This window comes from Salvelinus fontinalis, chromosome 40 (assembly GCF_029448725.1).
Source record: "Salvelinus fontinalis isolate EN_2023a chromosome 40, ASM2944872v1, whole genome shotgun sequence".
NCBI lineage: Eukaryota > Metazoa > Chordata > Actinopteri > Salmoniformes > Salmonidae > Salvelinus > Salvelinus fontinalis.
The window spans coordinates 1,612,646-1,624,799 of record NC_074704.1 but is presented as its reverse complement, the minus strand read 5'-3'; the positions used below and the strand labels follow the sequence as shown (position 1 = coordinate 1,624,799).

The 12,154-nt window shown below is 42.5% G+C and overlaps 1 protein-coding gene across 1 annotated transcript in view; it reads right to left on the bottom strand.

The window, feature by feature from the left end:
- Nucleotides 1–2,670: 2,670 nt before the first annotated feature.
- The window catches only part of LOC129839998 (zinc finger protein 391-like), a 48,065-nt gene continuing 38,581 nt past the window's right edge, over nucleotides 2,671–12,154 (bottom strand). Inside the window, exon 2 of the mRNA XM_055907776.1 lies at nucleotides 2,671–4,387. Coding sequence (XP_055763751.1) covers nucleotides 3,423–4,387 — 965 coding nt within the window. The 3' untranslated portion in view covers nucleotides 2,671–3,422. The remainder of the gene's footprint in view (nucleotides 4,388–12,154) is intronic.

Sequence of the window (12,154 nt, the reverse complement as noted above, 5' to 3'; positions counted from 1 at the left end):
GCCTACTCAGACACCCGGCTCAAACAGAGAGGGATGCTATGTCAGCTAGCTGGTTTAGCCTACTAGTTTAGCCTACTCAGACACCCGGCTCAAACAGAGAGGGATGCTATGTTAGCTAGCTGGTTTAGCCTACTCAGACACCCGGCTCAAACAGAGAGGGATGCTATGTTAGCAAGCTGGTTTAGCCTACTCAGACACCCGGCTCAAACAGAGAGGGATGCTATGTTAGCTAGCTGGTTTAGCCTACTCAGACACCCGGCTCAAACAGAGAGGGATGCTATGTTAGCTAGCTGGCTATCCAACACTGGAACTGTTCCAAGTCAAGGTAAGCTTTTGGTTTTACTAATTTATTACACTGTAAAGTTACTGCATGATTGTAGCAGGTTTACTAACATGTTAGTCCTATTAGTTATGTTGACTACGACGTTACTTTAGCTAATATGGTGACAATGATATAGGCTGTGTGTAGCGGTTATGATATTGGTTTGGCTTGGAAAGGTTTTTTCTCCTGGTCACATACAGCTGATGTGTTGTGCACTGAAGTCCACAAACGAAGGGAAAAGGTGAGAAGAGGAGAGCGCGTAGATGGGAGAAAGAATTATACCATGAGCAAAGGGGTCATGCTGTTTGTACGTGGCTGCTATGAAAGTGAACTGTGTGTGTGGGTGATCAGGGGTGTGTTTATCCCGATGATTTTGTTGAAAAACGTTACGAAACGGGGATAAAAATACCAGAATCTGTCCAATAGAAATTATCTTTTGCAACTGATGGACGAATGATTACACCCTATATCAGCAAGATGCAGCCAAGAGTGTGTAACGTCATATTTAATGTGTCACCGTCTGTCACCTTGAATTAAATTAGCAAAAACATTTTTTTTTTTTTAATTGCTAAAACTTCCCTCTCCTTGTGTTCTGACCGACACGTTGTGTTATACACCTTCCAGCAATCCATTCACGCACTCAGAAGAGCTCATTTCTGTAAGTACATAGATGTACATGTATACAGTATATCACAAAAGTGAGTACACCCCTCACATTTTTGTAAATATTTGAGTATATCTTTTCATGTGACAACACTGAAGAAATGACACTTTGCTACAATGTAAAGTAGTGAGTGTACAGCTTGTATAACAGTGTGAATTTGCTATCCCCTCAAAATAACTCAACACAGAGGCATTAATGTCTAAACCGCTGGCAACAAAAGTGAGTACACCCCTAAGTGAAAATGTCCAAATTGGGCCCAATTAGCCATTTTCCCTCCCCGGTGTCATGTGACTCGTTAGTGTTACAAGGTCTCAGGTATGAATGGGGAGCAGGTGTGTTAAATTTGGTGTCATCGCTCTCACACTCCCTCATACTGACTGGCCACTGGAAGTTCAACATGGCACCTCATGGCAAAGAACTCTCTGAGGATCTGAAAAAAATAATTGTTGCTCTACATAAAGATGGCCTCGGCTATAAGATTGCCAAGACTCTGAAACTGAGCTGCAGCACGGTGGCCAAGACCATACAGCGATTTAACTGGACAAGTTCCACTCAGAACAGGCCTCGCCATGGTCGACCAAAGAAGTTGAGTGCACGTGCTCAGCGTCATATCCAGAGGTTGTCTTTGGGAAATAGACGTATGATTGCTGCCAGCATTGCTGCAGAGGTTGAAGGGGTGGGGGGTCAGCCTGTGAGTGCTCAGACCATACGCCGTATACTGCATCAAATTGGTCTGCATGGCTGTCGTCCCAGAAGGAAGCCTCTTCTAAAAATGATGCACAAGAAAGCCCGCAAACAGTTTGCTGAAGACAAGCAGACTAAGGACATGGATTACTGGAACCATGTCCTGTGGTCTGATGAGACCAAGATAAACTTATTTGGTTCAGATGGTGTGTGGCGGCAACCAGGTGAGGAGTACAAAGACAAGTGTGTCTTGCCTACAGTCAAGCATGGTGGTGGGAGTGTCATGGTCTGGGGCTGCATGAGTGCTGCCGTCACTGGGGAGCTACAGTTCATTGAGGGAACCTTGAATGCCAACATGTATTGTGACATACTGAAGCAGAGTATGATCCCCTCCCTTCGGAGACTGGGCCGCAGGGCAGTATTCCAACATGATAACGACCCCAAACACACCTCCAAGACGACCACTGCCTTGCTAAAGAAGCTGAGGGTAAAGGTGATGGACTGGCCAAGCATGTCTCCAGACCTAAACCCTATTGAGCATCTGTGGGGCCTCCTCAAACGGAAGGTGGAGGAATGCAAGGTCTCTAACATCCACCAGCTCCGTGATGTCGTCATGGAGGAGTGGAAGAGGACTCCAGTGGAAACCTGTGAAGCTCTGGTGAACTCCATGCCCAAGAGGGTTAAGGCAGTGCTGGAAAATGATGGTGGCCACACAAAATATTGACACTTTGGGCCCAATTTGGACATTTTCACTTAGGGGTGTACTCACTTTTGTTGCCAGCGGTTTAGACATTAATGCCTGTGTGTTGAGTTATTTTGAGGGGACAGCAAATTTATGCTGTTATACAAGCTGTACACTCACTACTTTACATTGTAGCAAAGTGTCATTTCTTCAGTGTTGTCACATGAAAAGATATACTCAAATATTTACAAAAATGTGAGGGGTGTAGTCACTTTTGTGATATACTGTATAATGAATGTCCACTAGTGGCTAACACAGTTAAAAAGTTCATTTTTATTCAGATAAAAATGGTGCATTAATCAAATGGGTTTTTTTTTACAATCAGCACCTGTGTTTCTCTAACATGGTGTAATAATACCGATGGAAACATTCAAGAGGTAGTGACAGTTTATGTCAACAACTTATCAACGTTATCAGAAAATCATCCCATTTTCATACATCTTTAGCTTGAAGACTAGAACACAAATTAACTAAATGAAACCTAAATTACATTTCCTGAAGATTCAAGGTTAGAGAATCAAGAAATACACACAATATTCATCCAATTAACAATTTACATTTTAAAATATCCAAATCATGTCATTAACATCTAAGGGTTCTAACATGTATCCAATCTATCAATGGGTTGAATCAAAACAAAATACATTTTAAATTATAATCTGATTTTAGACATACTCATGTCTCCAGAGGATTTTTTATTTTAAACATGCCTATTCTTGATAAAGATTTCATATAAACAATAAGATTTAATGCAGCATGACACAACAGTCAAACATAAGTCAGAACACAGCGACTCATCAGAACACAGCCTGTCTATTCTGTCATGTGATTTCAGGTCCTCTGTCCTGGAAAATGTCTTTCCACAATTAGGTTCCCTAACTAAAACTCTTTCCAAACTGTGAGCTTATCCTCCCCTGTATGCGTGTTCCTTTTCAGGCTCCCTAACTGGGTAAAACGCTTTCCACACTGGGAACAACTGCGTGATTTCTCCCGTGTGTCCTCTCATGATCTTATAGTTTCCCTAAATTGTTAAAATCTTTTCCACTGGGACCACAGTAAGATGTGTGTGTCCTCTCATGCTCCTTAAGGTTATTTAACAACCTGAAATTCATTAGGCAATGGGAACATGAGTAAGGCTTCACTCCAGAGTGTATTCTCTTCTTATGTTTGTTCAGGCTCCCTAAATGGGTAAAATCCTTTCCGCATAGGGAGCAATGGTAAGGTTTCTCCCCTGTGTGTGTCCTCTCATGTGATTTTTGGTCCTGTGATCTAGAAAATCTCTTTCCACAATGGGCACAGGGGTAAGGCTTTTCTCCTGTGTGTATTCTATTATGTTTGTTCAGGCTCCCTAACTGAGTAAAACACTTTTCACAATGAGCGCAGTGGTGAAGTTTCTCCCCTGTGTGTGTCCTCTCGTGGGAATTTAGTTCCTGTGATTGTGAAAATCTCTTTCCACACTGGGAACATTGGTAAGTCTTTTCTTCAGTGTGTTTCCTTTCATGCTCTTTTCGGTAAGCTAATTGGGTAAAACTCTTTTCACATAGGGAGCAATGGTAAGGTTTCTCCCCTGTGTGTGTCCTCTCATGCTCCTTCAGCTTATCTAACAACCTAAAATTCTTTCCACAATGGGAACAGTGGTAAGGCTTTTCTCCTGTGTGTATTCTGTTATGTTTGTTCAGGCTCCATAACTGGGTAAAACACTTTCCACACTGGGAGCAGAGAAAAGGCTTCTCCCCTGTGTGTGTCCTCTCATGTATTTTTAGGTTCTGTGATCGTGGAAATCTCTTTCCACACTGGGAGCAGTGGAAAGGCTTTTCTCCTGTGTGTGCCCTCTCATGCTCCTTTAGGTTCCATGACAACTTGAAACTCTTATTACACTGGGAGCAGTTGAGTCGTCTCACTGGTTTGGGAGTCTCTGGGTTTGGTTCCTCTGAAGGACTCTTACTGCTGTCAGAGTGAGAGTCTGGTCTCTCTCCTGCCAAAGACAGAGTATTTGGTTAAACAGAGAGACCTGAATGAAACCTCCACATGATAAAACGTCCTTCCTATGAGTTTTAATCTTGACTAGATCCCTCATTATAAAACCGTACAATTGGATCCTGGATGCCGATTGGTTAATAGCCACTAGTTATTCACAATACTACCTGGGTAATTAATGGCTGTTAACAGTTCCATTTGAATCATTCCTATACATTCACTGCCAGGCAATTCATAAACTAATCTCCACTGTCCCATAGCCCTGCTATCTTAAACCCTCTGACCTCTGCATTTTGTATGTACAGAAAATATGTATAGAACATATTCTGGTGATTTATTATTCAATAGAAATGTATGGAAAATATATATTTATTCATATGCAATCTCCTTTACCTGCTATAATGACAGCTAGTGCCAATTGTTGGTTTGTTACTAGAACGGTACATAAGGGGTTAAGTCAATTATTAGGACATGTCAACAATAATATTCTACAACCCTGGAAAGAGTGGGTGTGTCCAAACTTCACTGGTATTGTATATACAGTACCATTCAAAACCTAGTCATTACAGGCTTCTTCTTTATTTGGACTATTTTCTACAGAGTGATGGAGAGCTGCATCAGATGACCTGGTTTCCACAATCACCCGACCTCAACCCAAGTGAGATGGTTTGGACTGCAGAGTGAAAGAAAAGAAACCAACAAGTACTCAGCACATGTGGGAACTCCTTCAAGACTGTTGGAAAAGCATTCCAGGTGAAGCTGGTTGAGAGAATGCCAAAAGTGTGCAAAGCTGTCATCAAGGCAAAGTGTGGCTACTTTGAAAAACCATTCCAGGTGAAGCTGGCTGAGAGAATGCCAAGATTGTGCAAAGCTGTCATCAAGGCAAAGTGTGGCTACGTTGAAAAACCATTCCAGGTGAAGCTGGCTGAGAGAATGCCAAGATTGTGCAAAGCTGTCATCAAGGCAAAGTGTGGCTACTTTGAAAACCTATTCCAGGTGAAGCTGGATTAGAGAATACCAAGAGTATGCAAAGCTGTCATCAAGGCAAAGTGTGGCTACTTTGAAGAATCTCAATTTCTTTTTTTGAAGACTTTTTGGGTTACTACACGATTCCATGTGTTATTTCAGAGTTTTGATGTCCTAAATATTATTCTACAAAGAAGAGTAAATAGTAAAAATAAAGAAAAACCGTTGAATGAGTAGGTGTGTCCAAACCGTTGACTGGTACTGTATACACATACAGTTGAAGTCAGAAGTTTACATACTCTTAGGTTGGAGTCATTAAAACTAGTTTTTCAACCACTTCACAAATTTCTTGTTAACAAACTATAGTTTTGGCAAGTCGGTTAGGACATCTACTTTGTGCATGACACAAGTCATTTTTCCAACAATTACAGATTATGTCACTTATAATTCACTGTATCACAATTCCAGTGGGTCAGAAGTTTACATACACTAAGTTGACTGTGCCTTTAAACAGCTTGTAAAGTTCCAGAAAATTATGTCATGGCTTTAGAAGCTTCTGATAGGCTAATTGACATAATTTGAGTCAATTGGAGGTGTACCTGTGGATGTATTTCAAGGCCTACCTTCAACCTCAGTGCCTCTTTGCTTGACATCATGGGAAAATTAAAAGAAATCAGCCAAGACCTCAGAAGAAAATTGTAGACCTCCACAAGTCTGGTTCATCCTTGGGAGCAATTTCCAAACGCCTGAAGGTACCACGTTTATCTGAACAAACAAATAGTACGCAAGTATAAACACCATGGGACCATGCAGCCGTCATACCGCTAAGGAAGGAGACGCGTTCTGGCTCCTAGAGATCAACGTCCTTTGGTGCGAAAAGCGCAAATCAATCCCAGAACAGCAGCAAAGGGACCTTGTGAAGATGCTGGGAGAAACAGGTGCAAAAGTATCTATATCCACAGTAAAAACGAGTCCTATATCGACATAACCTGAAAGGCCGCTCAGCAAGGAAGAAGCCATTGCTCCAAAACCGCCATTAAAAAAAGCCAGACTACGGTTTGCAACTGCACATGGGAACAAATATTGCACTTTTTGGAGAAATGTCCTCTGGTCTGAAGAAACAAAAATAGAACTGTTTGGCCATAATGACCATCGTTATGTTTGGAGGAAAAAGGGGGATGCTTGTAAGCCGATGAACACCATCCCAACCGTGAGGCATGGGGGGTGGCAGCATCATGTTGTGGGGGTGCTTTACTGCAGGAGGGTCTGGTGCACTTCACAAAATAGATGGCATCATGAGTGAGGAAAATTCTGTGGATATATAGAAGCAACATCTCAAGACATAAGTCAGGAAGTTAAAGCTTGGTCGCAAATGGGTCTTCCAAATGGAAAGCATACTTCCAAAGTTGAGGAAAAATGGCTTAAGGACAACAAAGTCAAGGTATTGGAGTGGCCAACACAAAGCCATGACCTCAATCCTATAGAAAATTTGTGGGCAGAATTGAAAAAGCGTGTGGGAGCAAGGAGGCCTACAAACTTGACTCAGTTACACCAGCTGTCAGGAGGAATGGGCCAAAATTCACCAAACTTATTGTGGGAAGCTTATGGAAGGCTACCCGGAACGTTTGACCCAAGTTAAACAATTTAAAGGCAACGCTACCAAATACTAATTGAGTGTATGTAAACTTCTAACCCACTGGGAATGTGATGAAAGAAATAAAAGCTGAAATAAATCTCTACTATTATTCTGACATTTCACATTATTAAAATAAAGTGGTGATCCTACCTGACCTAAGATTTTACTAGGATTAAATGTCAATAATTGTGAAAAACTCAGTTTAAATGTATTTGGCAAAGGTGTATATGTAAACTTCCGACTTCAACTGTACATACATAAACTCAGCAAAAAAAGAAACGTCCCTTTTTCAGGACTCTGTCGAAGATAATTCAAAAAATCCAAATAACTTAACAGATCTTCATTGTAAAGAGTTTAAACACTGTTTCCCATGATTGTTCAATGAACCATAAACAATTAATGAACATGCACCTGTGGAACGGTCGTTAAAACACTAACAGCTTGGCAATTAAGGTCACAGCTATGAAAACTTAGAACACTAAAGGGGCCAATCCACTGAAAAACACCAAAAGAAAGATGCCCAGGGTCCCTGTTCATCTGCGTGAACGTGCCTTAGGCGTGCTGCAAGGAGGCATGAGGACTGCAGGACAGACAGCTGATCATCCGTGCAGTGGCAGACCATGTGTAACACCTGCACAGGATCGGTACATCCGAACATCACACCTGCGGGACAGGAACAGGATGGCAACAAACAACTGCCCAAGTTACACCAGGAACCCACAATCGCTCCATCAGTGCACAAACTGTCCGCAATAGGCTGAGAGAGGCTGGACTGAGGGCTTGTAGGCCTGTTGTAAAGGCAGGTCCTCACCAGACATCACCAGCAACAACGTTGCCTATGGGCACAAACCCACCGTTGCTGGACCAGACAGGACTGGCAAAAAGTGCTCTTCACTGACGAGTTGCGCTTTTGTCTCACCCAGGGGTGGTGGTCGGATTCACGTTTATCGTCGAAGGAATGAGCGTTAAACCGAGGCCTGTACTCTGGAGCGGGATCAATTAGGAGGTGGAGGGTTCATCATGGTCTGGAGCGGTGTGTCACAGCATCATCGGACTGAGCTTGTTGTCATACCAGCCAATCTCAACGCTGTGCGTTACAGGGAAGACATCCTCCTCCCTCATGTGGTACCCTTCCTGCAAGCTCATCCTGACATGCCCCTCCAGCATGACAATGCCATCCGTCATACGGCTCATTCTGTGAAGGATTTCCTGCAAGACAGGAATGTTGGTGTTCTGCCATGGCCAGCAAAGAGCCCGGATCTCAATCCCATTGAGCACATCTGGGACCTGTTGGATCAGAGGGTGAGGGCTAGGGCCATTCCCGCCAGAAATGTCCGGGAACTTGGAGGTGCCTTGGTGGAAGAGCGGGGTAACATCTCACAGCAAGAACTGGGAAATCTGGTTTAGTGCACGAGGAGGAGATGCACTGCAGTACTTAATGCAGCTGGTGGCCACACCAGATACTGACCGTTTCTTTTGATTTTGACCCCCCCTTTGTTCAGGGACACATTATTCCATTTTTGTTAGTCACGTCTATGGAACTTGTTCAGTTTATGTCTCAGTTGTTGAATCTTATGTTCATACAAATATTTACACATGTTAAGTTTGCTGAAAATAAATGCAGGACGTTTCATTTTTTGTTGAGTATACATACATACATACATACATACATACATACATATATATAAGTCACCTTGTCCCAGAGAAATGTACACAGTTATCAGAACGTCACGCTAGGGTAAGCCTACACAAAACACAGCCCTTATTTTAAGTTTCTAAAATCCCTTATGGGAAAAACGACTGGAATCATTGCCCTGTTTGACCGCTAGGTTTTATGGGTATTATGACTCCTACTGTGGTACTTTATGTGAGCATGGGTTGTTAACATGACCAGGATGGGTTGTTAATATGACCAGGATGGGTTGTTAATATGACCAGGATGGGTTGATAACATGACCAGGATGGGTTGATAACATGACCAGGATGGGTTGATAACATGACCAGGATGGGTTGATAACATGACCAGGATGGGTTAATATAACCAGGATGGGTTAATATAACCAGGATGGGTTAATATAACCAGGATGGGTTGATAATATGACCAGGATGGGTTGTTAATATAACCAGGATGGGTTGTTAATATAACCAGGATGGGTTGATAACATAACCAGGATGGGTTGTTAATAGAACCAGGATGGGTTGATAATATGACCAGAATGGGTTGTTAATATAACCAGGATGGGTTGTTAATATGACCAGGATGGGTTGTTAATATGACCAGGTTGGTGCCTTTGGCTTCTGGACAATGAAAGAAAGTTGATTTGAAAACCAATGCGGATTAATAACATCAGGAAGTCTTAATAAAATAATTGCTTCTTTGTTTCTATTCCTAACACTATTAATACCACACAGTGGACTCCTATTAATACCACACAGTGGACTCCTATTAATACCACACAGTGGACTCCTATTAATACCACACAGTGGAATCCTATTAATACCACACAGTGGAATCCTATTAATACCACACAGTGGACTCCTAGTAATATCACACAGTGGACTCCTAGTAACATCACACAGTGGACTCCTAGTAACATCAGACAGTGGACTCCTAGTAATATCACACAGTGGACTCCTAGTAATATCACACAGTGGACTCCTAGTAATATCACACAGTGGACTCCTAGTAATATCACACAGCGGACTCCTATTAATATCACACAGCGGACTCCTAGTAATACCACACAGCGGACTCCTAGTAATACCACACAGCGGACTCCTAGTAATACCACACAGCGGACTCCTAGTAATACAACACAGTGGACTCCTAGTAATACAACACAGCGGACTCCTATAAATACCACATAGCGGACTCCTATAAATACCACACAGCGGACTCCTAGTAATATCACACAGCGGACACCTATAAATACCACACAGCGGACTCCTATAAATATCACACAGCGGACTCCTAGTAATATCACACAGCGGACTCCTAATATTTATCACACAGCGGACTCCTATTAATACCACACAGTGGACTCCTAGTAACATCACACAGTGGACTCCTATTAATACAGTGGACTCCTAGTAATATCACACAGTGGACTCCTATTAATACAGTGGACTCCTAGTAATATCACACAGTGGACTCCTAGTAATACAGTGGACTCCTAGTAATATCACACAGTGGACTCCTAGTAATACAGTGGACTCCTAGTAATATCACACAGTGGACTCCTATTAATACAGTGGACTCCTAGTAATATCACACAGTGGACTCCTAGTAATACAGTGGACTCCTAGTAATATCACACAGTGGACTCCTATTAATACAGTGGACTCCTATTAATACAGTGGACTCCTATTAATACAGTGGACTCCTAGTAATACAGTGGACTCCTAGTAATACAGTGGACTCCTAGTAACACCACACAGTGGACTCCTAGTAACACCACACAGTGGACTCCTAGTAATACCACACAGTGGACTCCTAGTAATACAGTGGACTCCTATTAATACAGTGGACTCCTATTAATACAGTGGACTCCTATTAATACAGTGGACTCCTAGTAATACAGTGGACTCCTAGTAATACAGTGGACTCCTAGTAATACAGTGGACTCCTAGTAACACCACACAGTGGACTCCTAGTAACACCACACAGTGGACTCCTAGTAACACCACACAGTGGACTCCTATTAATACAGTGGACTCCTATTAATACAGTGGACTCCTAGTAATACAGTGGACTCCTAGTAATACAGTGGACTCCTAGTAATACAGTGGACTCCTAGTAATACAGTGGACTCCTATTAATATCATTCAGTGGACTCCTAGTAATATCACACAGTGGACTCCTAGTAATATCACACAGTGGACTCCTAGTAATATCACACAGTGGACTCCTAGTAATATCACACAGTGGACTCCTAGTAATATCACACAGTGGACTCCTAGTAATATCACACAGTGGACTCCTAGTAATATCACACAGTGGACTCCTAGTAATACCACACAGTGGACTCCTAGTAAAATCACACAGTGGACTCCTAGTAATATCACACAGTGGACTCCTAGTAATATCACACAGTGGACTCCTAGTAATACCACACAGTGGACTCCTAGTAATACCACACAGTGGACTCCTAGTAATACCACACAGTGGACTCCTAGTAATACCACACAGTGGACTCCTGGTAATATCACACAGTGGACTCCTAGTTATATCACACAGTGGACTCCTAGTAATATCACACAGAGGACTCCTAGTAATATCACACAGTGGACTCCTAGTAATATCACACAGTGGACTGCTAGTAATATCACACAGTGGACTCCTAGTAATACCACACAGTGGACTCCTAGTAATACCACACAGTGGACTCCTAGTAATACCACACAGTGGACTCCTAGTAATATCACACAGTGGACTCCTAGTAATATCACACAGTGGACTCCTAGTAATATCACACAGTGGACTCCTAGTAATATCACACAGTGGACTCCTAGTAATATCACACAGTGGACTCCTAGTAATACCACACAGTGGACTCCTAGTAATACCACACAGTGGACTCCTAGTAATACCACACAGTGGACTCCTAGTAATACCACACAGTGGACTCCTAGTAATACCACACAGTGGACTCCTAGTAATACCACACAGTGGACTCCTAGTAATACCACACAGTGGACTCCTAGTAATACCACACAGTGGACTCCTAGTAATACCACACAGTGGACTCCTAGTAATACCACACAGTGGACTCCTATTAATATCACACAGTGGACTCCTAGTAATACCACACAGTGGACTCCTAGTAATACAGCGGACTCCTAGTAATACAGCGGACTCCTAGTAATACAGCGGACTCCTAGTAATACAGCGGACTCCTAGTAATACAGCGGACTCCTAGTAATACAGCGGACTCCTAGTAATACAGCGGACTCCTAGTAATACAGCGGACTCCTAGTAATACAGCGGACTCCTAGTAATACAGCGGACTCCTAGTAATACAGTGGACTCCTAGTAATACAGTGGACTCCTAGTAATACAGTGGACTCCTAGTAATACAGTGGACTCCTATTAATACCACACAGTGGACTCCTATTAATACCACACAGTGGACTCCTATTAATACCACACAGTGGACTCCTATT